The 27,961-nt window shown below is 36.8% G+C and overlaps 3 protein-coding genes across 6 annotated transcripts; all 3 read right to left on the bottom strand.

Moving 5' to 3' along the window:
* Nucleotides 1-13,411: 13,411 nt before the first annotated feature.
* Nucleotides 13,412-14,706, bottom strand: LOC102620342 (probable methyltransferase At1g29790). The gene has a single exon (XM_006494603.2). The coding sequence runs from the start codon at nt 14,620-14,622 to the stop codon at nt 13,444-13,446; it is 1,179 nt and encodes a 392-aa protein (XP_006494666.2). The 5' UTR covers nt 14,623-14,706; the 3' UTR covers nt 13,412-13,443.
* A 3,189-nt stretch (nt 14,707-17,895) lies between these two features.
* On the bottom strand, nt 17,896-21,685 carry LOC102619874 (receptor protein kinase TMK1). Of its 3 annotated transcripts, XM_052434304.1 has the most exons (3): nt 21,135-21,281; nt 19,062-20,902; nt 17,896-18,622 (listed from the first exon to the last, which is right to left on the bottom strand). In XM_052434304.1, exons 2-3 carry the CDS (start codon nt 20,662-20,664, stop codon nt 18,093-18,095), a joined length of 2,133 nt encoding a protein of 710 aa, XP_052290264.1. In that variant the 5' UTR covers nt 20,665-20,902; nt 21,135-21,281; the 3' UTR covers nt 17,896-18,092. The 3 variants fall into 3 exon arrangements, with proteins under 3 accessions (XP_052290264.1, XP_006494664.2, XP_006494665.2); XM_006494601.4 differs by having other exon boundaries at nt 19,062-21,679; XM_006494602.4 differs by having other exon boundaries at nt 18,453-18,647; nt 19,062-21,685.
* Nucleotides 21,686-24,093: 2,408 nt separating this feature from the next.
* On the bottom strand, nt 24,094-26,972 carry LOC102619384 (PHD finger protein MALE MEIOCYTE DEATH 1). Of its 2 annotated transcripts, none has more exons than XM_006494599.4 (3): nt 26,358-26,972; nt 26,004-26,247; nt 24,094-25,917 (listed from the first exon to the last, which is right to left on the bottom strand). In XM_006494599.4, exons 1-3 carry the CDS (start codon nt 26,650-26,652, stop codon nt 24,381-24,383), a joined length of 2,076 nt encoding a protein of 691 aa, XP_006494662.2. In that variant the 5' UTR covers nt 26,653-26,972; the 3' UTR covers nt 24,094-24,380. The 2 variants fall into 2 exon arrangements, with proteins under 2 accessions (XP_006494662.2, XP_006494663.2); XM_006494600.4 differs by having other exon boundaries at nt 24,094-25,930; nt 26,358-26,507.
* Nucleotides 26,973-27,961: the final 989 nt, after the last annotated feature.

Below are 27,961 nucleotides of genomic sequence, written 5' to 3' on the forward strand. Positions count from 1 at the left end.
CTAAGGAGGTGTGGAAGATGTCTTTGTGTGGCAGAGTTTGGTGGTTTAACTGACAAAGGTAGTTGTGCAAGGTGGATTGGATTTCATTTTCAATGACAGCGAGATGTGGTGCAGTAAACCATTCATATACCTGGTCTTGAGTCCAAAAGAGTTTTGTATCTGGATGTTGGAAGTATGACCTGTGAATGATAAAGACTGATGTGAACATTTGTGCTTCTGAGGCAGGCATTCGTTCAAGATTGTAAATCTCTGACAGTTGCTGGAGCTTCTTTCTCCACCATGGTATTGGGGAGAACCATTCAAGTAATGTCCAGGTAAGAGAGGTGGCTTTGTCTGGGTCAAGGAGGTGTTCCAAAGTGGGAGTAATTAGTAGGACTAACTTGGTTGCATAAAGGACTGTTAGGCACCAGATGTACCATAACACATCTTCAGTGGTTTCTCTGGATGGATCAAGGGTTAGACCTGTAAGGAACAGATTTTTTGGGTGGAAGGTGGAAAAGGGAAAGAGTTCGGTGACAAGGTAGGCTTTCATGAAGAAACGAAAAAGAGCTTTCTATGCAAATTCTTGGATGGCAAAGACAGAGGAGAAGTTTTTGTTAAAGGGAAAAGTTTTCTTGGTGAGAGCTTCTGGGGGTAGAGATGTAGCCATGAAGATGATCGGAAAGTGATATGTAGTGGAAAATAGGGTTAGAGGTTTCTCTGGTTTTGAGAGTCTGGGGAGCATATCAGGAATGAGGTTCTGGGATCCCTTTATATGCTTGACCAAAAAGTCATATTTGGCAAACCAATCTTTTAATCTGAGTAACATTTTTTCGGGAACAGTTTTACCTTTGAAATTGAGAATATTGGGGAAGGCTGAACTGTCCATTCGGATGAGAAAGTGGTGTCCAATCAAATGATACTCAAACTTTTTGATGCCATTCTTTACCGCTAAGATTTCTTTGAACACGCTATGGTAATGCTTCTGTGTGTCAGAAAATTGTCCACTAGCGTAAGCGATAAAGTGTTCTTTTCCATTGATGTCTTCAAGGAGGATGGCACCCCATGAGTCATCACTTGCATCTGTCTGCAATATGCGCTTTCCATCAGTAATCAACTTTAATGGAGGCGAATTTTGCACAATTTGCTTGAGAGTAGTGACAGCAGTTGTGTGGTCAGCATTCCACTCTGGGGGCTTCTTTTTCAATAAAGCCGAGAGGTGATGAGTGTAGTGATCCACATGTGGGATGAAGTCTCTGATGTAATTGATGATGTCGAGAAACTGTTGGACTTGCCTTTTGGAAAGTTACTGATCTAGAAAGTGGAGCAACTCTTGGGCAATATGTTTTCCTGGCTGATAATGGCCATCTTTTATGACCATACCAAGAAATTCAATATTGTCTGTAGCAATGGTGCTTTTTTTTGCCGATAACATTATTCCATGACTTTGGACAATATCATAGAACTGAGTTAACAGCTGGCGATGTTCATCATGTGATCCTGAAAAAAGTAAGATATCATCAATGTAAATCAATGCATGATGCAGAATTGGCTGAAAGATTTTGACCATGGATTTTTGAAAAATGGATGGGGCTGTTTTGAGGCCGAAAGGAAGGACTGTCCACTGAAAATGGGCATTTGGGATACAAAAAGCAGTTTTGTACCGTTCAGAGGGTTCAATGCCTAATTGCCAGAAACCTGATTTTAAATCGAATTTTGAAAAGATCTGGGCATTTTTGAGAAAAGTAAACATGCTTTGTCAACGGGGTAAAGGAAACTTGTCATCTTGCAAAAACGTGTTTAATGGCTGGTAGTCAATGACGAGGCGTTTCTTTCCTCGAACAATCTCAGAATGTTTTTCAATATAAAAGGCTTGGCAAGCCCATTGAGAATTTGTGGGTTCGATAAGGCCTTGGGCTAACAATTGGGAACATTCCTGTTGGGCTAGGAGTAAGTCAGAAGGACTCATTCCTGGATGGGTAGCTTTGGTTGGGTTAATATCTTCATTTAGTTTGAACGGTAACTTAATGAAGAAAGACTTGTTTTTCCACAATGGAGTTGGATGGGTGAACTCAATATGGGACTCTGGACAGAAACTCAAAAGTTTGGTTGAAATATCCTGGTAGGACGAAGGAGTTTCAGACAGATTGTAGAGCTTCAGAATGTTTGGAAATGGTTTGAACATGGACTTGACTCGGATTCCAGTGGGAATGATCTGGAGGTGTTTGATCTGGTGAAGGATGTCAAAACCTAACAAGATGTCCTTATTAGGAAGAGTTGAACCAATAACTTTGGTCCAAATGACACAATTGGGGAAAATTTGAATATCAATGGGCCTTTTGGTAATCAAAGAAGTGGTAAAGAGTTTGCCATTGACAGCTTTGAAATATTCTTCAGATTCTATCCAGTGGTCTGGTGGGAGAATATGGGGGTTTAACGTACTGCGCTGGGCACCAGTGTCGATGAGACCAATTACTGGAATGGGCCTTTGGAATTTTGAGGGTAAAATCTGGAGTTTGATGGAAGGTATAGGGATAGTAGTGTCAAGGGACAGTAACTGTTGATGGAAAATGACTTGGGACTGATCACTGTCTGAGTCATCAGAGGAATTTTGTAGGGCGAACACAGTTTCATCATTGGGTTCATCTTACTCAGAGAAATAGAATTCCAGTTCATCCTTTTCTGGAGAATAATCTGTAGTGGCTTGGAGATGCTCAACTAACCGAATAGATTTTTCTCGCTTGTTGGGACAATCTTTGGCATAATGACCTTTTCTTTTGCAGATAAAACATCTGCATGATTTTTGCCTTTGGAAATCTCTGGAAGAGGATGACTTCTTTCTGAAGAATCTGTAAGGGATTCTGGATCGACGATGTCTGGATGAAAATTCTGGATTTCTGAATTTCTTAAAATGCCTTTTCTTTTTAGGACTGCAATCACAATCCTTTTTCTTTTTGCATTTGATCTGCAAATAAGGCTTTTTGCAAGCACTCCGAAATGGCTCTTTGTCTTTCAACAGTTCTTTAAAAAACTGCTTCTGCTCACAAAGTTTATCAAGACAAGTTTTGGCAAGCTGGAAGATTTTGCCAAGAGAGATGTTGTCAAGGGAAAGATTGGATGCTGTGAGTTGTCATTGTATATCTGGTTGGAGTTCATCTGGAAGGGAAGCCAGAAATACATGCTTTAATGTCGGCTCATTAAATCCATTAAGCTTATAGAACAGCAGGGACATGCGTTTGTAATGGAAATCAAGATCCTTAACATTAAGGGAACAACATTTCATGTTGAGATAGTCTCGTCGTGCAGCTTCAAAGACTGCAGAGGGGTCTCCAAGGAATTGATCATGGAGAACCGCAAGGGCACTTGAGACTTCTGGTAGATCAATAAACTGTAATTGGCGATATCGGCCTAAAGAATCAAACCAATCTCTTAGAGCACCCATAAAACGAGTAGCAAATTCTCTAAGGACTAATTGGGTTATGGCTCCTGGACGTAGCATTTGGAGGTCAATCCAGGCAGACATTTCATTAAGGCGATCACGCCATTTATGAGATGGAAGATCATCAAATGTGAACCAGGGACCATTCGATGATTTTTGACTGGTGGAACCGGTCTGGGTTTGGGCGGGAGGAGGTTGATTTGTGGCTAAAGATTCAGGCATTTCTTCTTCAACTTCTGAGGGAATATCAACATATGGTTTTGTATGGGAGGTTTGGCCTTGAGGAGGTTGATCAGGTTGGGCCATCAAGATTCTGGTAATATCAGCGTAGGACTTTTCAGAATCACTAGTGGATACTGAAGATTCTGTGTCCATCTCAGTATGGCTATCAGAAACAGTTAGATTGGAATCAGAAGTTTGGTCATCTATGGTAGAAGAATGGGCGACTGTATGGGCACTAAACTGGTGCATGGGTTATTTATCCTTGGATTGAGAAGGTGGTTGGGATTCAGTTGTTGGTGGAGGTACTGGTGACGATGCTGGAGTAGGACCAGGAGAATGTTGGTCAGGGATGGTAATGGATGAGGGATGGAATGTGACGGGTCGCGATTGAGGTTTAGGCTTTGGTTTAGGTTTAGGTGATGGTGGTAAGGGATTATCCTGAAAGAGAGTATGAGTCATGCCAAATAACTTGGAAGGTTCATATTGTCTGATGGGGGAAAGCATAGAGGCAAAAGGGTGGTAAGTTGGGCCAATGGAAGGAATAGGAGGTGATGTGGTGAAAAGGGTAGGTCGCTGTTTTTCAAATTCAATCTGGTCAAGCTCAGCTTTTAAACGTCTGATTTCTCATTCCTTTTGGTCAAATTCTGGGCCATAATAGCGTTGGGCAAGCATAGCTCGTAACTCATAATCGAGTTGAGCAATTATGGACTGGAGATTTTGGTGGATCTGCTGCATCTGTGCAGAGATGGAGTCAACTTTTGTCTCAAGTTGTTCAGTTCGTAAACTGATTTTCTCAACTTTGGAATTGATATTTACCAAAGTATCATTCTGTGCTCTGGCATTTTGGGTTTGCCAGTTGAGGATTGATTCAAAAGGTTTGGGAGGTTCTGGGTGGCCAGATGAGGTAATTGGTGAAGGGACAAAGGGTTTGGACACGACATTTTGTTGGGAATCTGTGTGAGTGTCTAAAGGAGGAAAAGAGGAAGAATAGGCGGATGAAGTAGATGAGAACATCATACAAGCCAGTGGTGGTGTGGGATTTGAGATTGGTGATGGAATCTCATATTTGCAATGCTTTGCAATCCATTTGAGTTCCTTTTTGTAAAAGGGTAATGGAGCTAATGGAGGTGGAGGATCTTGTGGTGGTTTGGGATCATAGTGGTGGCAGGAAACTGGAAGTTTTTTCTTTTTGGGTTTCTTTTTCCTTGTGGTGGCATAATCGTCATCTTCTTCCCAATCATCCCAGCAGGGACAATTTGGGTCACACATGCCTGAGCCAGGGGCATCCCATAGGAAATGGCCATTGTGCTTGGCTGGATAAACAGGGTAGCCTTCAGAATTGAACCCTGAGATGGGCAGATCTTCTTGGGCTGTCTAAACAGCTGTGATTATTGAAGAATAGGTAAAGGAGAGCCGAGGAGGCTCTTGTGGAGCACTTGGAGGTGGTTTAAAAGTCATTCGGACTGTTCCATCTTGGCGTCTTTTGAACATGCTTTCAGAGGTCTGAATTGGAGCTGTATTGTTATGGAATTGTTCATAGTTGGAGATCCATTCAAGAGGCATAAGCTTGATGAGCTCATGACGGGGAATTTGTCGTGGGATCTGGATTATGGTTGGGATCTGGTCAGATTCAGCTAAGACCATGAGGGTATCAGAGTGATGTTCAGGAGTGGGTAGATCTAAGGCATGATTTTGAAGCCTATAGACCAATTGGTGGTGTAAGGTGGCAATTTTGGCAGAAGAAATTTGTTCAGCACCTTGGATCTGAATTTGGACTTTCAAGGTTGTGGGCAAATTGGGGTCTTGAAGGGAAAGATTAAAGTTGGGATAGAAGGTGAGTAAAATACTGCCGGCATGGAGAGTTGTGAGGACAGTGCCAATAACAGCATCTTGGTACTGTTTAAACCGGGTATCAAGCATAGCAAGGCGAGCTGTAACCGGTAATCCTTTTCTCCCGTGAAGGGTAAGGATTAATCTGATGCCTCCAAGATGGAGGTGAGTGTAGCCTTCTCTTTTCCAGTTAGAAAGCAACTCGGAGGGAATCTCCAGAGTGACATATTGCTCAGCAGAGGTGGCTTGAAGAGCACACTGATCCAGGCGGGAAGACTGGATATATTCTTTAGGTTGAGGGCGTCTGGTAGAGATGAGGATGCGGATACTGCGGGTAAAGGAGCTAGGTCGTTTGTACAACTGATAAGGGCTAATAAGAGGGTAGGAGGACTCACTGATTTGGGCTAATTCAGGGATATAGGAGTATTCTACAAGGTTTTCAATCTTATTGGTGGTATGAGAAGTGCAAGAGCGGGGCAAAGAAAGAGTAGAAGAGAGTAACAAGAGGGGAAGATGAAGTGGAAGCCATGAATGAGAAGTTCTCTTTGCGCCTGAAGTCTAAAGAGCAAATCAGGGATAAAGACTTAAATTATACCATTTTAAGCAAGAAAACAGGGATTTAGAAAACATGAAAGTTTCAAGGATGGGAGAAAAATCAATCAAACATATAAGTTTTCTTACATCATGTTTTTCTAAACACTCTTCTCTCTTCTAGGAGTCAAGAAACCTATTTGGAATAATAAGGATACGTTCATCTCTAATTTCAATACTGGGTATGCTCTGCACTTGCCTTAAGCCTAAGGATCTTGTGCATCAGAAAGGTCCTGTTTATCCTCCAAAACTGATTTTTGTAAAATGAAATTGTTTTCTCACAATGTTCACCCTCTTTGAAGGCTATGAGTGCCGTGTTTTCGGGTGGTATCGTGAAAAAATGTTTTCAAATGAGATTTTCAGATTTGGTATTTGACAGATAAGTGTATATCGGCTGGAAACCAGAACTTGCGGGCTACTAGCCCTAAAGACAGACTTTGTTCTGTTATAGATCTGGTGTAACAACGCCACGTACAACTACCCTTGGGCCTGGGCCTAACTCAGCCCCAAAAGAGCTCTCAAAGGGTGAGGGCTGCCTAAAGCTTATAAGCAATGCCAGGACCGCGCTTGCAGGCGATGTAGGATTGGCACTATTTGTTCACTTACGCTCCACACACCCTTGGGCCATTGTTGCCCCCTCTCGGGCAAAGGCTCTGATACCACGTTGGGCCTGGGCCTAACTCAGCCCCAAAAGAGCTCTCAAAGGGTGAGGGCTGCCCAGAGCTTATAAGCAATGCCAGGACCTCGCTTGCAGGCGATGTGGGATTGGCACCATTTGTGCACTTACGCTCCATACACCCTTGGGCCATTGGATGGATTGGTATAGAAGGGAAGTTGGTTTCTGAAGTACCATCTATCCATAAATATGAACCCCACATTAAGGAACTCTTGGAATGCCTTGCATAGATCTTCTGCTAAGTTGGGGTGCTCTTTGACACTCGCCTTTGTACCAAGCTACCATTTTTTCAATTGATTCATTCTTTAAGGTTGTCTAGAGAGGACCTATATTAGTTGCAAAGTCATCTAATAAAGTGGAGTAAGAATACCATGTTTGCATTGGTATTGTGTTTAAGAAATAATCTTTTGTCTAATCCTATGTCTAAGGTGTCTCTTTTTTCAAGTTGAAGAGTCAATAAATAGTGTTTCTAAAGTTGATTAAGAAATCAATATCTTGTATAAAATGAATTAAGCTCAAATACTCCTGTCCATGCACTCACAGCCAGAATTGTACAATTGAGAGAGAACATAGGCATCTGGTGGAAACAAATGAGTTATATGAGAACAAATCTCAATGTTCTTTAATTAAAACATTTGGACGTAAGTGTTACCCATATTAAGACCTTACTGCACACAAAAGTTTGATTTTCATAAATTAAAGTATGTAACTGCTTTTGTTCTTACAGAAGATCACTCTGACCCAGAGAGTGTCTCAGTAATCCAAGCAATACAACAAATGCACACAACCCAACCAGCCATACCAATTCCTTCAATCAAAATCCACCTACGTCTACAACACAATGGAAGAATATATATAGTAAGACATGTTAACTTTACAAAGAATGTTATCCTTTTACTGATGATCCTAAGTTAAACAAGGCACATAGAAATCTCAAACCTTATGAGTTAGTTTTATACAATAACATGTCAAGTTGATGACTTCCCAGCAATAGATAAAGCTCTTCCTACAACTGTAGATTTAGGTAACATCTCTACTACTCATATCAATGACACACATCATTACATAGAAAAACAACCACTTGTAGAAGAAAGTATGTTACTGAGATTTCATCACCACAAAGTATGTTATTATAGACTTAGCCAAAACCTACTCAAAAACCATAAATCTCTCAACTATAACCTACACAATGAACTCATAATATGATAACTGGATCTAAAATTGGAACATTCAAACCTAAATTCTACACCTAAAACATCCCAGAAATCGATTGTAGAAAAATGAAAAATCATAAGAGCATGACACATTAATGAAAAACTAGACTTCGTCACTGGTCCTTTATTCACCAGAGATGAAGTTAACAAGAAGCAAATGGGTGTATAAGGTGAAAAGAAACCCTGATGGAACCATTGATTAGTACAAATCTAGATTGGTAACAAAAGGATTTCTTCAAATTCTAGAGATAGATTTCACATAAACCTATAGCCTAGTGGTGAAGCATTGTACCATTAGAGTTGTTTTAAGCCTTACGACTATTTATAATTGGCCATTAGGACAAGTTGATCTCAAATGTGCTTTTTTTAATGGTGAGTTGACCGAAATTTTTTACATGGTAAAACTAGAAGGATTTGAACTTTCTGAGGAACCAAGGCATGTCTACAAACTCAAAAAGACTCCATAAGCATAAAGCAAAGCACCTAGAGCCTAGTTTCAAAAACTTAAAACAATTCTAGTTTCTTGGGGTTTTATTACTCAAGGAAAGGAATGAATCAAAATTATTGCTGGTCTCAATGTATATGGAAATGACATGAAACAACACTTAGCAAATTGTTTCAGAAACTAAAGAATACCTTTACATTTAAAAATATGGGAAATGTACATTATTTTCTTGGGATATAGGTTACAAGAAATAATGATCTTTTTACCTTATCATAAGGAAAATACTTGACTAATCTACTTGAAAGACTTGAAATGGCAAGTTGCAAGGGAATCTCAACACCATTAAGCACCGTCAAACTGTCAAGATAGAAAGGCAAGGCATTTTTTATCCTACTCTATATAGAAGTGTAATAGGAGCTTTGCAATATGCTACTTTAACTAGACTTGAGATCTCATTCAGAACTAACAAATTAAGTTTGTTTATGCAATGTGCTCTAGAGCCTCAATGGACTACATGCAAGAGAATTCTAAGTACACCTAGGAAACAATAAACTTTAAGCTTGAATTCAATAAAACAAGTAATATAGACTACTAACTTATACAGATGCTATTGGGGAACAAGTCCTGATGATTGTAGATCAAATTTAGGGTATTGCATATATTTTTTAGGAAATTTGATCTCTTGAAGCTCAAAAAAGTAGTAGCTTGTTGCGAGATCCAGCAACGAATGTAAGTATAAAGCAATGGCACATGCAAGTATAGAGATAACATAGATCATGTCATCACTAAATAAGATAAATTTTGTTCCTTTAAGAGTGCCAATCTTATAGAGTGACAGGGAAAGTGCAGCAGGTATATTTACAAATCCTATTTACCACTCAAGAACAAAACATATAGAGATACGTTTTTATTTTGTCCGAAATAATGTGATGAACAATAAGGTTGTTGTCCAGTTGATTCGCTGTAAGGATCAATTATAAGACATCTTCACCAATCCTTTGTCTTATAGCAAGTTTAATGATTTTAGAAGAAAATCCAAGGTGTTTCCACCACCCTTGAGCCAATTGGGGAACTCAAGATGCCACTCACTCTCTTAGCATGCCCAAACAACAACTCAACATTCACCACTCTCCTTACATTGATTACTATCATGAATACCCATGAATTTCGAAATTTTATTTTTATTATAAAAATAATTTTGATTTCTATTTGGAAATGAGAACAATACATTCAACATAAATTAAAAAAAAATGTTCTCAATAGTGATAGCTCTGCCATTGTTAACATTGTCACCTTCACCGTTGCTGGTGACATAAATTAGTCCAAATATGATAGCATCAACAGCAATAGATTGAAAATTGTGTGGTCTATCTAATAAAATTTTTTCATCAAAAAAAGGGAAGAAATGAGGCACACGCTCCTTGGTGTTCATTGAAAGTACCAGCCTTGCATAGTTCTAAAAATTTCTGATCTAATGTTGTATGGATGTTGCCATTTGACAACATTATGATGAGAACCATCAAGGGAATGCCATTAAAGCTTCAAGGGATCCTTTGCACATTCATGGAGGCCCAACTACAAGAGCTAGAGCCAAAAAGATGCAAGCTGCTTTAAATGGATTAATTGAGAAAATATGGATTGAAAATACAATTCAAGATGCAAGACATCATGAATTGGGCTTGAAGAGAAGACAAGGAATTATGGGCATTATTCAAGTTATTGGGCAGCCAAATACACAATTTGTATCAAATGCAGAAAGGTCAAATTCAGAATAAAACTGGTATTTATTGAGTCAGAGTTAATGTGAAAGCTATATACCGTTGGAAAGATAATTAAGTTAGCTTTCCAATGAATTTTATAGAGCTAGATTTGGAGTTCTCTACAAGGAGTTATGACCAATTCATTACATCTTGTTCAGACTTGGGATTTTCAACGACTCCTTTGTTTTTCAACTTCATTTGTTTGTTTTGTTTCAAGTTTGTCAATGTGTAAGGTAAGTCTACCATCAATGATAGTGGGCTAACATTAAGTTTGTCAATGATAGCATTAATTATAGTAAGCTAGCATTAAGTTTGTCAAAGATATCATTAATTATGGTGGGTTGGTGAAGACTTTTGAAGCATCCTTTGACAAACCTACTTGGAGGGTTGTTCCAATGTTTCCATTTGTATTTTTAGGATCTTGGGTTTCTTTTAGCCTATTTAAACTCAACAACCTTACTATGTTTTGAAATTGGAGATTAATGTTATTTGAATTTGAGAGATTATTCTTTTTTTGGTTCTTTTGAGAACTAGTGAACTTATCAAGAAATTGCATTCTTGTGACGTTCCAAATTTAGACTTATCACTCACCTTCTCATCTATTTCTTGAGTGTGGCGTCAATATCATTCTCTATACCTTTGGTTCATGTTTTCTTAAGCGTTGGGTCAAGGTTTTGTTTGTCATAAATATGTTTAGAGCTTTCTTGGGAAGTTGAAACTACAAATTAAGTGTGGATTTCAAAGTTTCATTGTGGAATTTGCATCACATTATGTCACCAACGACAGCAACAATGTTGAAGCTATTTCGGCAGTAACTTTTTCTCTATTTCTGAAATTGAAATATATTTATTTTCTATGTTTCAAAATTAAGGATCTTGTACCATAAATATTAGTTAAAGATATTCTTATATTCTTAACTCTTTTAAATATTTTAAAATATTTAATTATTTATAATTTTCAATTTTAATTTTATAAAATTAAATTTTTAAATTGAATATGGGTAGATGGATATCCATCGGGTAAATATAATTTTTTTAGCTAGACTTAGGATGATCCAAATAAAGCAATAAAATAGTAAAAGAGAATGGATGTTGGATGCTACCTCATTTTAGAGGTGTTCTATCACAAGATAGGGGAGGTTAGCTAGTAGGTTGAGTGTTTGGTGATAAAAGGAGAAAGAGAGGACGAAATTGGAGATGAAGGCCAGCAAGCTTGAGCTGAAAGAGTCTTGCAAAATAGAGCAACAACTAACACTAGAGGTGGAACCGCCGATGGCAGGCAACCATACTATGACACTCAAGTTAGGCTTTAAGTGAAGAGTGGCTATAAAAAATGGTTAATATCCCCTGTGGAAGAAGATAAGAGCACCATTTTTTTGTTATAAAAGTTTGTTACCGTTTGGGAGTGAAAAGCTTTTGTGGAGTGTGCCTAAGGGTCATTTCAATAATTTTGTACACATGGCGCTTAATAAATGGCGGTCCTCCTTCAAGTGAGGACATTTTGGTAATTAGGCTTGTGATCCCATGCTGGTGACACACTTGGGTATAGTAGGCAAAGGAAACAACAACCGCCCTTTTGTCTCTTGCTTTATACATGTGGCAACCTCTTCTGCCTATAGCCAATCTCCCTTTTAGACCACTGCAGAAGGTAATTGATGTGGTAGTCCTTCATTCCTCATCTTAAGAATCTCTTCTTCCATTAAGTCCATTTATTTAGCCAAAAGTGAGATATTTTTTATTTCACGAATGATGGCATGTATTGTTCATGTGTGCCCCTAACCACCAAAAATCTAAATTTCGATTATGCCCTTTATATTATATATATATATATCACTTGTTTTATTGGTACTACCCTTCTTTCGGATAGCTTACCTCCTTGCTTACTTTATGTTATCCTGGTGTCTTGGTCAAATGATTTACCTTAACTTTTTTGACTCTTTCTGCCACCTGTTATCATGCCATTGGCACACATTTGCACCCATAATTCTCCCCTCCCTAAAACAATAATATTATCTTAAAATATTCATATTCACATCAATATAATTTTGAATGGATATTATTTGTTTCAATAAGGATGAATGTTCTGGATATTGAATATGAACGAATACAATTACCATCCCTAATTAAGCAACTCATTATGTTATTTTACCAACAATATTTTAGACTACATAGTTGGTTTGTTGCTTCTTTATTGGGTTTGCCATGCCAATATGATGGTCAATAAAATGAGTTTGAAAGAAAATATAAGAGAATAATCTTGATTTAGTATATAAAAAAGGAGATTGTCAGTTTCCCACATACTAAAATTAATATATACTATTTACTGTCTCTTGTTTTCATAATATCTAAAATCCCATTAACACAAAAAATTAAAAAAAAAAGAGAGCGTAAATGGTCATTTGCTTGATAACTATTTTGAGAAAATAAAATAATAGTTATTATAATAAAAATATTTAAAAAATAATAAAAAAAGGTACAAGAAAAATGTCTTGTTATTAATTGTTTATTTACATCGAAACCTATATTTCTTATTCTTATTATTTAAATCTTTTTATTTATTTATATGATTTATTTAATTTATAACCAGTATAAATAAAATGTGTTTAAAAATCAAGATAATATTGTAAAATTGTAGTGCTAAGGGGTTACTGTGTATTTAAAAATAGTATGAAAATAAATGGTATATATTGATTTTCAATTGAAAATTGGTAATTTTGCTTATATTATTATCAAAATTATAGAAAACAAATTAATTATTATCAGAGTCTATAAAAACATATCATTAAGCAGAGAATCAATTGTACATTAATATATACTAATGGGGCTTTGGTCTAGTGGGAGAGGTCTTACGTACTTACAATGTGCGAGATTAAAGGTTTGAACCTCCATAAAAGTATTATGGGGTTAGTATTAGTCTTTCCTTAATTATTTCATAATTGAGTAGAGATATTTTTTTTTGCTCACGAAATGTGACTGGAGTAGACACCTCTTGATTAATGAGTAGATGCAATCTTCTCTCTTACTAAATATGAGTAGAGTGGTTGCCCCTCAGTGGAGACAACCTTCTTTCTCACGAAATGTGAATAGAGTAGACACTCCTTAATTAATAAGGTCTTCTCTCTCATTAAATGTGAGTAAAGTGAACATCTCTCGATTAATGAGGGTCAAAACGGTTGTGATCTAGTAGTAATCCTCTATTTCAGTATTAAAAAAAAGCGTAAGTTAATTTATAATAAATTAATCTATTGGATAAGAAGCAAATACAAGCTTAAAACTAACGAAAATCTTTTAAGCATCAAGGAATGGCTTCTCCAGCAAAGCTGAAAGATACATCTCCCGAAGCTCGGGCCCACGATCAAGTTTCCTTCCTACAACCCACTTCAACTTGTTAAATCCAACGCTCTCGATAAGCGGTACATAAACATCCTCCAACTGCGCACCCACACAGAAGAAATGGTCAAGCCAGAACAACCCACCTGGCCTCAACACCCGATAGATATCAAACATCAAGAAATGCAGCAGCGTTGTTGGAATCCAATTGCTCAACACATGCATAGAGTGAACAATATCCAATGTGTTGTCAAAAAACGGAAGCCTCTGAGATATACTTATATACAAAGGTACAACACCTCTTGAAGCAATAAAGTTGTTGAAGGGACCATTCAGATTCATTGAAGTTGTAACTATAGTAATGTTTCTTTCCATCATTCTTACAGCAAACGTAGCAACACCACCACCAATGTCAAGCCCGATTCTGATGGTTCCGGGTTTCTTTGTTGCAAGCACTTCGTCAATGGAAAAATCAAGACCACCATTACCTTTCTTCTGTGTCCAACGAATTTTCTCTACTCCTTGCAGATCAAAGCAATCTTTACAGTCATCAAAACCCTTTTGTGTATGCTTTCGGTTGATAAGACATGTGTAGTTCTTGCATGTGTATGCTGTCCACACAAGTGATGAATCGGGAGGAGTGGTCCAAAGGCTTTTGGGCAGAGGGTACGGTTCAATGTAATGAGAGGGGCCTACAGCGCGGCAGCGGCGGCGTGGGAGTGGCTCACAGCCTTTGAGGAGGAGTTTCTGGGCTAGAAGCTCGTCGTCAGGGCAAGAAGCGTTGACTTTGTAGGACATGTAACGACGGAGTTCATCCGGAAAGAGGGTGCAAGCACGGCCTACGGGAGGGTAGATGGTGTCCGAATCAAAGTTTGTGTTGAATCCGAAAGGAAGGTTTTGGCCGGAAGTGAAGGCAAGGAATTCTGATGGGACGGAGGCTGAGTCGCCCTCACTGACAGAGACGGAAGCTGTGGTGGTGGTGGGGATGGTGATACCTGGCGGGTTGATGAGGTAACAGGAAGAGGAGTTAAGGATGGATGAAAGAAAAAATGTTAAGAAATTTGTTGACAAGAGGAAGAAGATAAAAAAGAGATTCGTTGAGAGAGATTTGGGTTTATTACGAGGGGAGGAATCCATTGCATGTCACTTACAGATGAAGATAAATGTAGTGTACGTAAGCTTCTCTAATAATGATTTGTTTTGCCTTTGATATGACTTGATGCCTATTTGACTATAATAAAGTGCTCAATTCAACACTAAGTAGTAATTATTAGTTAGCTTTTTTTAAAAAAATATTAATTAATTAGCTTGAATATTCATTTTTATTATATTTTAAAAAAGAGGTACGCTTACCTGCAACATTATTTTTATACGCATTATAAAAATAATGCAGCAGGTAGTGGAACTGGAACTTGTGTTGTAGTAGTGGGTCCACAACTGGAGGCTAGGAGATTAGATCTAATTAGCTATAATATACTAATTAATTAATTATAATAATATATTAATTAATTATATATTTAGCTTTTTATTTTTGATATTTATATTTTTAATTTAAAGGAGGGGCATTTTAGGAAAATTTGAATATTAATGGGGACCAAATGGGAACTCTAGGGAATGGAAGATTGATTTCCATTTTCTCCATGGGAATCAATCTCCTATTCTTCATTCTTAAATAGTGGTGGGCCCTACAATTCTGATTCCTATTCTATTTTTGTGAAGAAAACGTCGTCAATCATTTCAATTTCGGATTCTGATTCCCTAATTCGAGAAGTAAACGTACCATAAATGATCAAGGTCGACTTCATTTTCAATCTATTAGATGGAGAGTAATTTGTGCGCGCCACGAGAAGGACTTTTGTAGGGCTATAGGTAGGGGTGGGAAAAATGGATTCACATTGGATCCGGATTAATCCAATCGGTTTTGGACGGTTTGGATTAAGAAAAAAAGGTTATCTGAATATAAACTAAACATTAAATTCTATCATATCCGATCTGATCCCATTAATTTTCAATCAATTTTGGATCATATGATTAATTCAGATTAATTTGGAATGAAATAGATTAATAATTTTGGATTAAAATTGGATTTTGATGAATGTGTTAAGGAAATAACCAGTTAAACAAAAAAAAATGAAAACACCCATCGAATATAAAGTTTGCATCAAATTAATCCATTCCACCGAACTACTTTTCTCAATAAAAAAAAGGCAAAATCCAAATTTTGATATGCAAAATTGAAAATAGATATCGAATAAGGCCAAGGAGGTCCGACATGTGCAAAAACGAAAGCAATTATGACCTTTGCAATGAGATTAAATAATTAGTTAGCTAACTCACATGTGAAGGAACAAAGAAGACCGGAGAAAGTATGAAAGACAATAGTATTTTCTTAATCTTAAGAGGCAATACTTCCTGTCATCTTCAATTGGTTGCTGTCGTTGGCGTGCAATTTGCCGGCGAGCGCAAAAGTCGATGGCCGGCCTAGACAGTTGGCTAGAATTTTGCCTTCGTGGGTGGCCGAGGTTCAATCCGTTTCTAATTTGGGAATTTGGTAGTTTATGTTTGCTTTTTTAATTTTTTTACTTATATATATTTAAATTATTTTTTAAATGCAATCCCATCGGATTGGTCGGATTGACCCGAGTCGTAGCTATGGGACTTGTGCTAAGTTAAAAAAGACAGCTCCACACAAAATTGAAGGCGATTAATTTCTGCGTGCTAGGAGAAGTACTCATCTGGGGCTACAGACTTGTGCTAAGTTGACAGGACAGCTCAACATATTTTTTCGGCAAGTCAAAGAATAGAAGGCTTTAGTTATCTTAGATGATACATTATTCTTCCACAGCTCATCTAACGGTTATACAAATAATATGATTTTATTATTTTATATTTTTATAATTATTAAATTTTTATTAAACGATCGTAAAAAAATTATATATCTTACGTAATTATATAAGATAATAATATCCGGAACAGAATTCTAATGGCAGATCATTTTCATGGATTTTCCTAAAATTTGAGCAATTCTTACTCGGTAAGATCCGCATAAACTTAAAATCTAAGCCCAAAGAATAAAAAAAGGAACCATATAACCAAGCTTAATAAACTACTCGTCCTTTTGCTGGTATCTAGTGTTTAATAAATGAAATTAATTAATTCACACATCACGAAATGATCCACATGCACATCCGGAATTCATGGTCTACTTTCCCTTCTTAATGAAACGAAAATTATAAAAGTGAGTCAAAAAGTTTGATCAAGGCTTCATAATATATACAACCACCACTAACATTAGGGAATAATCATTAAATAAATTGTTAATCTACTAATAATTATAGGACTTATTGAATAATCATTAAAACTAACAACCGACGTCCGTCACCTTTAGTTTGCCATGACACCCAACTCCCTGCCTTTTAACAAGCAAAGCAACTGCACTAACTATACACATTAAATACAATTACATACCAAAAGCTCAAGATAAGAGAGCCAAATAACAATCCAACTAGCAGTAAATACAACCAACATATATATAAAATAATCTCTTATCATACAAAATTCTCTTAACTAGACGATAAATCACTCCATCATAAAATCTATTAGCAGTACTATAAATTCTCAATATCATAACAAATTTATTGAAAAATTAACTCAAAATTTAACGGGTTACTTCAAAATTATATTCTTAACCTAGTAACTATTTTCAATTGATATGATATATCCTATCACCGCTAGTAACTATTTCCAATCAATATGGATATCCTATCATTTCCGTCATGCATAGGGTAAATTTTTAATTTAGTTCTTATTACATAGAAAAGTAACACGAAACTATTTATATATGATCATCTAAACTTCAAAAATTAATTTCAATTCAAGATTATATCCTTAACCTAGTATCTATTTTCAGTCGGTATGAGATATTCTATAACCATTTCATATAGTCCTTGTCACATACAAAATTAATAAGATACTGGTGCATGAAAACTTCAAAAGTTAGTTTCAACTGCATGTATCCAATGGCTGGTTTTCCATAAGGCATAGAGGATAGTGGAACTAAGGATATCTGAAGAGGTGGACAAAAAAACTAGTTCGTACTAAAAAATTAAACTGAACTGTCGCTTCTAAAAAAATAAAAAACAAAAAAAGTAATAAAAAAAAAGGAACCAAATTGGAACTGAACCATTTTAATTTGGTTCGATTTATATAATGACCGAAAACTGATCGGTTCAGTTTGATTCAAAACCCAACTGATCCGCGCCCACCCGTAAAAATTAGTTATCACAATCAAACTGCACCACATGTTGCAAGACCAAGGTTCTACTGTTAATTTTAATTACTATCAGTTCTGTTTCCTTTCATCATAGCTCGCAGGTTCCAACAAAAACAAGAGATCAACCCTCGATACTCTCCGAATTAATCTCAATTCATTTTCAAAATTTCTTAAGACATGATTATCCAAATTACATTTTAGTGAAGAATACCAGACCATGCCCTTAAGGAGTAAAAACATGAAAAATTTAAATGAATGTTCTTTGACGACATGCTAGGAACAAGCGATACAAATGGACATATAGAGAAAACACCACCACCATCATTTACAGTCTTCATCTCCCATCTGCTGATTTGAACGACTCAGCAAATCCATATGGGCGTGTGGGTATGCTGGTCTGAGTATTATCTAAGCTAGGTAGTAATGAAGAAGACGACGATTCCATATAGCTTCTACCTTCATAAGCTTGCCATTTCTTGAGTGCTTGTGGCAAGGACATCTCAAGGTCAATGCCATATATATCTTCAGAATTTTGGTCAGTTGGTTTCCAGAGCTCCACCAAAGAGGATAATACGTTGACAGCATGTCCCATATCCGGCCTTTGATATGGTTCCCTAGCACAGCAGTGACCAGCCAACTCAGCAACAGTGCTGATGCTTGCCAGTGTTCCCTCATTGAGGTCAATCGTGGGATCAATGGCCTTGTGGAACGAATCTTTGCTGAGGTGTATCCTTCGGAACCATGTGACAAGGTGCATACTCTCCTCAGGCTGGCTCTCATCAAGTGCTTTTCTGCCTGTGATTAGCTCCATTAGTATTACTCCAAAGCTGAACACATCTACTTTAGTTGTTACCCGCCCAGTAACTGCAAGAAGACCACCTTGTGTGAACTAGAAAGAAATTCAAACAAATAAATTACATGACTCAAAAAAAGCAATTACAAGTCTGGATATCAGAGAAGACGATTAAATGACAATTAAAAGCCGAACACAATCTACTTTACATGACTCAACTAAATATTCTTATATCTTTTAAGCTAATAGAACCTAATTTGAGCAAAAACCAAAGCAAAATACTTAATTTTTGTGAAAAACAATATTTGAGTGGTATCTTGAGCTTGCTTTCTACTTATAAATAACAAATGCAAAAATCTCACCAAACAGTTTTCTGAATGTTCTCCTGTTTCATCTACAAAAATATATATTGGCATGTAGGTTGAAATATTCCCAACTACTTTGTAAAAGTATCTATGGAAGACAAAAGGGGAAAAATTATGTTAGCAAATCAACTTGAACCAAAATTACCTGCATATTCTGGTGCTAGATACCCAAAAGTTCCCGCTATTCTTGTTTCAATTGAGCCTTTTCCCTCGGGGGCAAGACGTACAAGACCAAAATCTGCAACTTTAGCCCTCATGTCATCCCCAAGAAGAATATTTGAAGGTTTTAAGTCCCTATGTATAAAGCTTTGATGGGCCAGACCATGAAGATACTCAACACCCCTTGCCACATCTAAGGCAATGGTCAACCTTCTATTCCATTCCAGTGGTTTCAATCCTTCTTCTGCCCAGTTAAAGATATGTCTGCTGAGTGTGCCTTGGGGCATGTACTCAAATACAAGAAGCTTCTCATTCCCATCCAAGCAATGCCCAAGAAGAGCAACAAGATGCCGGTGCCTAACCTTGGTCAAAACAGCAATCTCAGATTTGAACTCTGTCAATCCTTTGCCAGAAATCACCCCAGCTTCCATTCTCTTCACGGCAATCTTTGTTCCATCATGGAGCTCCCCTTTATAGACAGTCCCAAAACCTCCTCGTCCCAATATGTTTTCTTCACTGAAATTGTTTGTTACATTCCTTAAGACTTGGATAGAGATTACCATATTTCCAGCTTCAAGCATTTGGATGTCACCAGGCTCACTACTAGGAACAGTATGCGTTTCACTAATTGCACCAACACTAACATTTGAGCCAGCAACTGTGATCTTAACACTCTCGCTGTTTTCTGACCCTGAATGGCGAGGATGTATCACCATTGCATTGGGGCTCTGCACTCTGCTGAACCGCTTTTGTTTCTTTTTACAAAGACAGAAAACCAAAACACCAGTCAAGGAGATCACAAAGGCACCCCCGATAACACAAAACAAGATAACTGTAATTAAAGCCGAAGAGTTTTTGACACCATTTTCAGTACTAGAAGCATTTCCAGAACCTGTACTTGTTGGACTGCCTGATGGAGAGCCTTGGAATGAACTGCTCTTCTCCTTTCCAATATCTGGGTTACCGTCAGTATTCACAATTGCATTACTCTTAAATGATGGGATTTTCCCATAAAGCTGATTGTTTGATACATCAAGTTCTTTAAGAGCACCCAGAACAGAGAGCCCCTCAGGAATCGTACCACTGAGATTGTTGTCATCAAGAATCAATCTTTGCAGAGACTTGAACGAATCAAACTCAGGAGAAATTGTTCCCGTAAGATTCATCTTCTGAAAATTGATGACAGTGATATTCCCCTTAGTACAAGTGACCCCAATCCAATCTGAGCATGGATCATTTCCCTTCCAATTCTCAGCAAACCTTTGAGGATAACCCATCAATTTCACAACTGAAAGCAATGCATTAAGCCTTGGATCACATGCACCAGGACTTGGCAAACAAAAGTTATTTGAACCCTTAGCCATGTCCAATGAGACAGATCTATCAAACTCAGGTACTGGCCCTTGTAGCAAATTATTGGTCAGATTCACTATCTTCAAAGATTCAAGTTTGACCAAAGAATCTGGAACAGGACCAGTAAAGAAATTATCCCTCAAGCTCAAGCTTTCAAGCTGTTTCACTCCAGAAAAGTCAGGTAAAGGACCAGAAAACGCATTGGAATGCAACCAAATCTCTTTCAACGATGTCATGTTCTGTATAACATCAATGCCACCACCAAGTTTGGCATTACCATTTTGTCCATTAACCCATAAAGACTGTATCTGCGAACCGGAAAAGCTAGCCGGCAAGCCACCAATGAGCTGATTAAAGGCCAGATGCAAAATGGTTAAGCCAGGAAACTCATCCGGGCCAAAAAAGGAAGGTATTTGGCCAGTAATATTAGCAGAATTAGCTGAGAAATTCTGCAAACCTGAAGCATTCCTCAGACTTTGAGGAATTTCCCAGGAAGAAAACGGGTTATTATCGATCTCAATGGACTGAAGTGAAGATAAGCCCGTAAAGAAATCACTGGGAACTGAAGTGAATTGATTGTTACTTAGCATAACTACTTCAAGAGAAGCTAAACCATTTAAACTTGGGAGAGGGCCTGAAATGCTATTCCATTGGAGCTCTAGACGCTCTAGTTTTGTGAGGTTTTGGAGATTTGAAGGAAGTGTACCTTGCAGATTTTGGTGACCGATTTGGATCCGAGTGATCCGTTTATCCTCAATGCAGACAACGTGGTTCCATTTGCAAGGGTCCGTGTCGGACCATCCAAGAGATTCGGGTGGGTTGAGGCTTTTCTTCAGAGCCAACATTACTGCAGCATCTCCATTATCACCACTTGCACTCACAAATAGTATTGAACAAAACCCAACATAAAGCGTCAGCAGCTTGAACCCAACACAAGTTTTTTCCTTCATCTCCCTCCTATAATTTCTCTCAGTTAAGTTAAGCTCTAAGAAAGGAAACAAAATTGTTAACTTTTTCTTTACAGAGCTTTAAATAATTAAATGCATATACATAATAAATGCATTTCACTGAAAAGTAAAGGGCAAGAGCTCTAGCTCCAGCTCAACTGCTGAAATGGAGAGATAAAAAGACTTTAATGCAAGCGAATCACAAAATGATAATCATGATATGAAAAAGGAGATATTTGAGAGTTAAAAAATTGCAAAGATTGCACATGGACGTGGGGACCACAGGTCGGATTATCGAAGGCTGTCATCTCGCGGGTATTATTTGTATTTTGATTCCGATTCCATGATGACCATGAGAACAACTTGGAATTGCTTTTGTGGACACCATGTATCGCATTGCATGTGTACAGTGTTCTGTGTTCTTACTTCTAACTAATTACCCAAAATAAAAAGAAAAAGAAAAATTAGTGTACGTAATACTTTTTCTTTGCTTTTCAAGCAACAGAACAAGTTAAGGTATTTTCAAGTTAAATGACAGCAGAGAGAGACCCAACCAAAAGTTCTAGTAAAAGACATGCACATGAGGCACATGAGGCACATGAGGCTCAACAAACTTAACTAAAACGCAGTTAGATGGTATTAAATAATATTATAGGTTTATAGTCTTAAGAGTTGGATGTAAGGGTGGCAAAGCAATCTAGGTTCGATGGGAACTGTAAAGGTTCGGAAGATCTGAATATAGAAAAATTTAGATCTACACATTAAAAAATTTGGATGCGAATGCTAAAACTTATAGTCTATAAATTCGAATGTAAATGCATCTAGAAAATTAAATAGCTAAATATACATTATTTTTTAATTAAATTATTTATTAAATTAAAATTAAATAAAAATGTATAAGTTAAATAAAAACATAATAGGATTAATTAAAAAAATATATAAGTTAAATTAAATTAAAAAATATATAGGGATCTATATTATTTTATGCGGGTTTGTAGTGTTTATGTAATTTTATTTGTGGAATTGTGGTGGTATTAAACTTGAATTTTATACTATTCTTGATATATGATTTTTGTTATGGTATTTTTATTTATGAGTTTATGGTGTTATATGTTATTTTAAGAATTGAATTGTTAATGGTTAAATTATGATTTGATTTTATCTAATATTATTAGGTAAATTATTAAATTTTAAATTATATGCTAAATTGTTGAATTGATGCAGATCCGGATATACAGGATCTCTGCCTGCAATCTTTGCAGATATTATCCGCATCCAGATCCGCATATTTTTTTGCATTTACAAGTCTGGATGGGATTCAGATATGAAAATATCAATGTGAATCCAAATCCGAATGCCCCTACCTCTAGATCCAAATCCATTCACCATCACTAGTTAGATTTTAAATGTTTGAAGTCTAAAATTTCATTAATTTCAGATTTTTTTTTTATTTTACTTTTTTTAACTTATGTTTAATTTTCACACATTTACATCCGAATAGAAAAATTAAATTTATGTGAATTTTATTTGAAAGAAGAAAAGTCTGAATAAGAGGTAAATATTATATTCAAAATATATATCTATACAATGTACTTATTTCTTAAATTATAAAACATAATCTCTTTTTTTGATTTGATTTATAAGGATATAAATGTTAAATAGCCATGTTTAAAATATTTTTATTTATAAAAACTAGTAAAAAGTCACTTATATTTAAATATTTAAAAAAAAAACAAACATGTTATTCAAATATTCGTATTCAGATTTATTCAAATTTCAAATAAAAAAACAAACGCTACCTTATTGTCACTTCAAGTCCTTCCTTCCCTATTGTTTTTTAAAAATAGCTCACAACCAACGGCAATCATGACTCATGAGTTAAAAGTTAAAAAAATAAAAGAATAGCATTACTTAAGTGCTTGATAATTATATTTTGTTTCATTCAAGTCCTTGACCAAATTTGACATGAACTGGAGTTAACACTTGACGTCAGAAAAGCATTTTAGTCTAATTAATCTATATTTTTGGATTATTTATAAAAATTATGTGAATTATGTTGTAGCGTGATGGATGGGATTGGTGGTGACTCATATGATAGATATTGAGGTATCTGCTCTTTCAAAGGAGACGTCAAGCTAAGGTTAGGAGACCCATCACGTTTGGGCTTCGTATGTACAAGACCAAGACCTTGTTATTTAATGGGTTTGCATCGCAGAATTCTGCGATTACAATAAGGTAAAGCAAACAGGAAGAGAAAGATGTTTACATCAGGCTCAACCAAAAACCAATGGGGAAGTATTTGTTATTTTGGGGACAAAATTAAACTAATTCGATCACAATGCGAAGAAGAATAGTAACACCTGTGGCAGCCAGCTCAGTGCTGCTAGAAATGTTACCAGTTACCGGTAAATACAAACCACAAGCCAAAAGACTGTACTCCAGAAAGTAACATTGTTTCTTTTAAAAGTTCAGAAGCTTTACCTAGGTACATGAAAAGATTGAGCAATAATTGTCACCAAAACATGTCTGCATCAACAAACTTTAATGACAAAACAAATCAAGACCGCTTGCAGACAAGGAACTCTTGTTTTCGAAAAATAAACAAATAAAGGGGAATAAAGGACTTAATGAAATGTGACAACACTCAGGCAAAGCAAACTGCTAGAATTGTGTGATCAATTGAATCAGGAATAATAAGCAAGATTCACAAATGCAACAAGAAGTAAAATGTTGAATTCTTTATTTGATCAAAAGATGATATGTTTCATTTGAGCATAATTCTGACCTAATATGAACGTTAACCATAATTCTTTCATATAGCAGTTTCACATCTACTTAAGCCTAGAGTTCTACATCTGCTGCTCTAGAATGGTATCTAACTCTTCTAGATTTTAGATTTTCAGAAACATCTACAGAATGCAATGTAACAGAACATTTTACCTACCCCACAAAATCTTTATGAAAGGCATTAATGGAAGGCCAGAAGCATATGATCTTGACACTCATCAAAGCGACATCCCAATATCATCATTGAATACAACTCTCTCTGTGCCGTATTCAGTTTCTGGGACCAACAGCAAATCATTGGAACCCAAAAACCTGAAAGAAGATTCGGTTCTTGATGGTGCAAAGGAAGAGCAGCACCTTGGGCAAACAAACAGTGGTGGCACAGTTCCAGAATCTTCAATGCCAAGGCAACGCGTGTGCTGCCACACCTCACAAATGTCACATGCCACCATCCTCTCACCATCATCATCCTGAGCTCCACATTCGCATTTTACAATCCATTTGTCATTCCCACCTTCGTACCTCAATTTAGAGTCTGAATCAATCCCATATCCTTGTATCCAAACTTGTGAACCTGATTCTACCGCTCCAAACAACAATTCTCCATCATCCAGTTTTTGCATGTTTCCAACATCTGTTACCACAAGATTTTCCATAATACAGTAAGTATCCCTCAATGCACTCTCTGCAGCTTCCTTGAGCTCCAAAACTGTGGAATGCAATGGAATCATGACCAACTCCCCAGGTGGTAATTTTCCTGTCAAATCAGTTTCTGAATCAACAAAACTAGGCATCACCTGGCATTTAAATCTCAGAAATTGGTCATCTTCATCCCTAAATGGCCATTCCTTCACAAAGTGCTTGCTGTCAAGAACTGCCTGTGTTGCCAGTGCCACTAATTCTGATTCTGGGTAATTCAATAGTACATTCATATACAAATAGACCACTTCACTGTAAACATCAGATCCTGTCTCTAGAGCTAAGGGTGGGAGGGGCTCGTCAGAGATCTCTGGTCCTGGCTCTGAGATTCCAGCACCATCACAGAGATCATGAATTGTGTATTCCAATAGCCGAGTGGCTGGATTCACTGCACGATGCACAATATGACTCCCAACAATTACATTGTTCATTGACTTCAACACATAATCCAGTAACCCTGTGTCCCCAATGTGCATCCTGGCTGCATCTCTTAATTTTTGCCGGCTCATCCCTCCACCACGACCCAAGTTCTCTGCCTTTTGTTCTTGTAATGCATTAACAATCACTTCTGCTGCAGATTCTAGTCTTCTCGCAGACCATCTGCTATCCATTTTAGCAACAACAGCACTGAATCTTTTATAGTTGACAGATTTATCCTTCACCACAGACTTAATCCTCAGGGTCATTCTTTTTGAAGGCTTTGTAGTGGTCATGATTGTTTTCTTTTGTGCAGAAGCACAAGATTTGACAGTTAACATAAACCTGAGAAGATCTTTTAGTGTGAGCAACAGAGTTTCACTCATATCTCGATAGTGATGAAATATTTGCTTCATTTCTCTGCACAGATCCGTGCCACAGAAATCTTGAATTATATTGTCAAGTTCCAAAGAGCTGAGAATTTCAATCGCTCTGTTATAATTTTGCTCTCTCACCCCAAAGCTTCCATGAAAGAATTTGTATCCCCATCTACCAAACCATGAATGCCCGTATGCAACCCCATGAAGCAACCGAAGGTCCATTGACTTCTTCTTTGATACATCCTCAACAGTGACTTTGCTGCAATCAATCACTAGGGGAGATTTATATATATTCAATTAAGATTATAAGAAATAATCAATCAACAAGCGAAATTTTTTATTTACCAGGTACGAAGATTTGTACAAATACGGTCCCAAAGATCCATGATTTCTCTACCACAGAGGTAGCCAGAACCCCCTTCAATCCCATTAATAGAGAGAAGATGACCAAAGCCATTACAGTGAATTAACCCATGCAAGATATGGGTCTGAAGATCAAAAACACCATCCTCAAGGGGCTTATTCCAGTCACAGTCAATTGGTATTATCCAATGATACTTGCGTTTTGACATATAATGATTAGCCCAACCTAAAAGGGGGAACAAACAGGGAAAATAAAAAAAACAATTCCACAAAATTAACAAAACCCCAATAGGGAAAAATCAAGAATTGGGCAGGGCAAAAATTAGAGAAACCAACCGGAGCATCGGCATTGATCACAGTAGGGCTGAGGAGAGTGCTTGACGTGCTCTTCGATGGTGTAAAGAGGAAAAACAATACTGCTGCTCTCGTGAACTAGAAGAGTGCACCAAATGGACATGCCTTCAACTTTGTAATCTTCAAGCTCGCCACATGCTGATAAAAACTGTCTCACGTTATCGCGAAATGCACCGGTGGGGCTTATCGGGCAACCCGATTCCATAAACGTATGGAACCCGAACAGTTTCGGCCTTCTTTTTCTCTTCTTGCAAGATTCAAGAGTTGAGATTGACATTTTTTCATTTATTTTTTAACTAATTAACCAAAAGAAAAGCAAAACTTGCTTTTTGTTTCCTCTTCTGTTTTTAACAGATTTTGTTGTTTACTGGTTCTGCCCGCTCAAATTCGAACTAAAAGCTGACGTGGACATATTACGGTTTTAACTGGAGATCTGACGGATTACGTGCGAGTTAAATGTTGACCTCTGTCGTCGATTTTCCCCCAACGGCAAAAGCAGTTAAAGAAGCGGAGACTCGATTACGCGACTGTAATCTAACTTGAGTTAATGTACGGATGGCAAAGAAAGCCCGCCCTAAGTGTAGATACTTCGGGCCGGCTTTGGCTCGATCCGAACATTTTTTATAAATATCTAGGTTGGGTTTGGATTTCTAAGAGTTTAAAAATATATATTATTTTAATTAAAATACACCTTTTGCAAATGTTTAATTTACCCATAACGTAAATTTATAGTTTTAAATCCTATAAACCTAATTTTTAAAGCCTAATGCAATAAAAAATTGAAATTATATAAATTATAAATTTATAATACAAAGTGAAAATAATTTTAAAAAAAATGTAGTAGAATTTGGGTTTTATCACCCGCCCTAACAAAAGACCTCCTAGGGCCAAGCTTGAACTTTGTCAAGCCCGACATTTTTTCATTTCTAATTATACGAATCCCACAATGAAACTTTGAAACTCACACTTAATTTGTAGTTTCAACTTTCTAAGAAAGTTCTAAACATATTTATGACAAACAAAACCTTGACCCAATACTAAAAAAAAACATGAACTAGAGATATGGAGAATGATATTGACGCCACACTCAAGATGTACATGAGAAGGTGAGTGATAAGTCTAGTTTTTGAACGCCACAAAAATACAAATTCTTGATAAGTTCACTAGTTCTCAAAAGAACCAAAGAAATAATAATTCTTTCAAATTCAAATAACATTAATCTCTAATTTTTTCTTACATAGCAAGGTTGCTGAGCTTAAATAGACCAATAGAAACCCAAGACCCTAAAAAATACAAATGAAAACATTGGAACAATCCTTCAAGTAGGTTTGTCAAAAGATGCTTCAAAATTCTTCACCAACCCACCATAATTGATGCCATCTTTGACAAACTTAATGTTAGCCTACTATAATTAATGCTATCATTAACAAACTTAATGTTAGCCCACCATCATTGATGGTAGACTTACCTTACACATTGACAAACTTGAAACAAAACAAACAAATGAAGTTGAAAAACAAAGGAGTCGTTGAAAATCCCAAGTCTGAACAAGCTGTAATGAATTGGTCATAACTCCTTCTAGAGAA

The sequence above is a fragment of the Citrus sinensis genome, chromosome 9 (genome assembly GCF_022201045.2).
Source record: "Citrus sinensis cultivar Valencia sweet orange chromosome 9, DVS_A1.0, whole genome shotgun sequence".
NCBI lineage: Eukaryota > Viridiplantae > Streptophyta > Magnoliopsida > Sapindales > Rutaceae > Citrus > Citrus sinensis.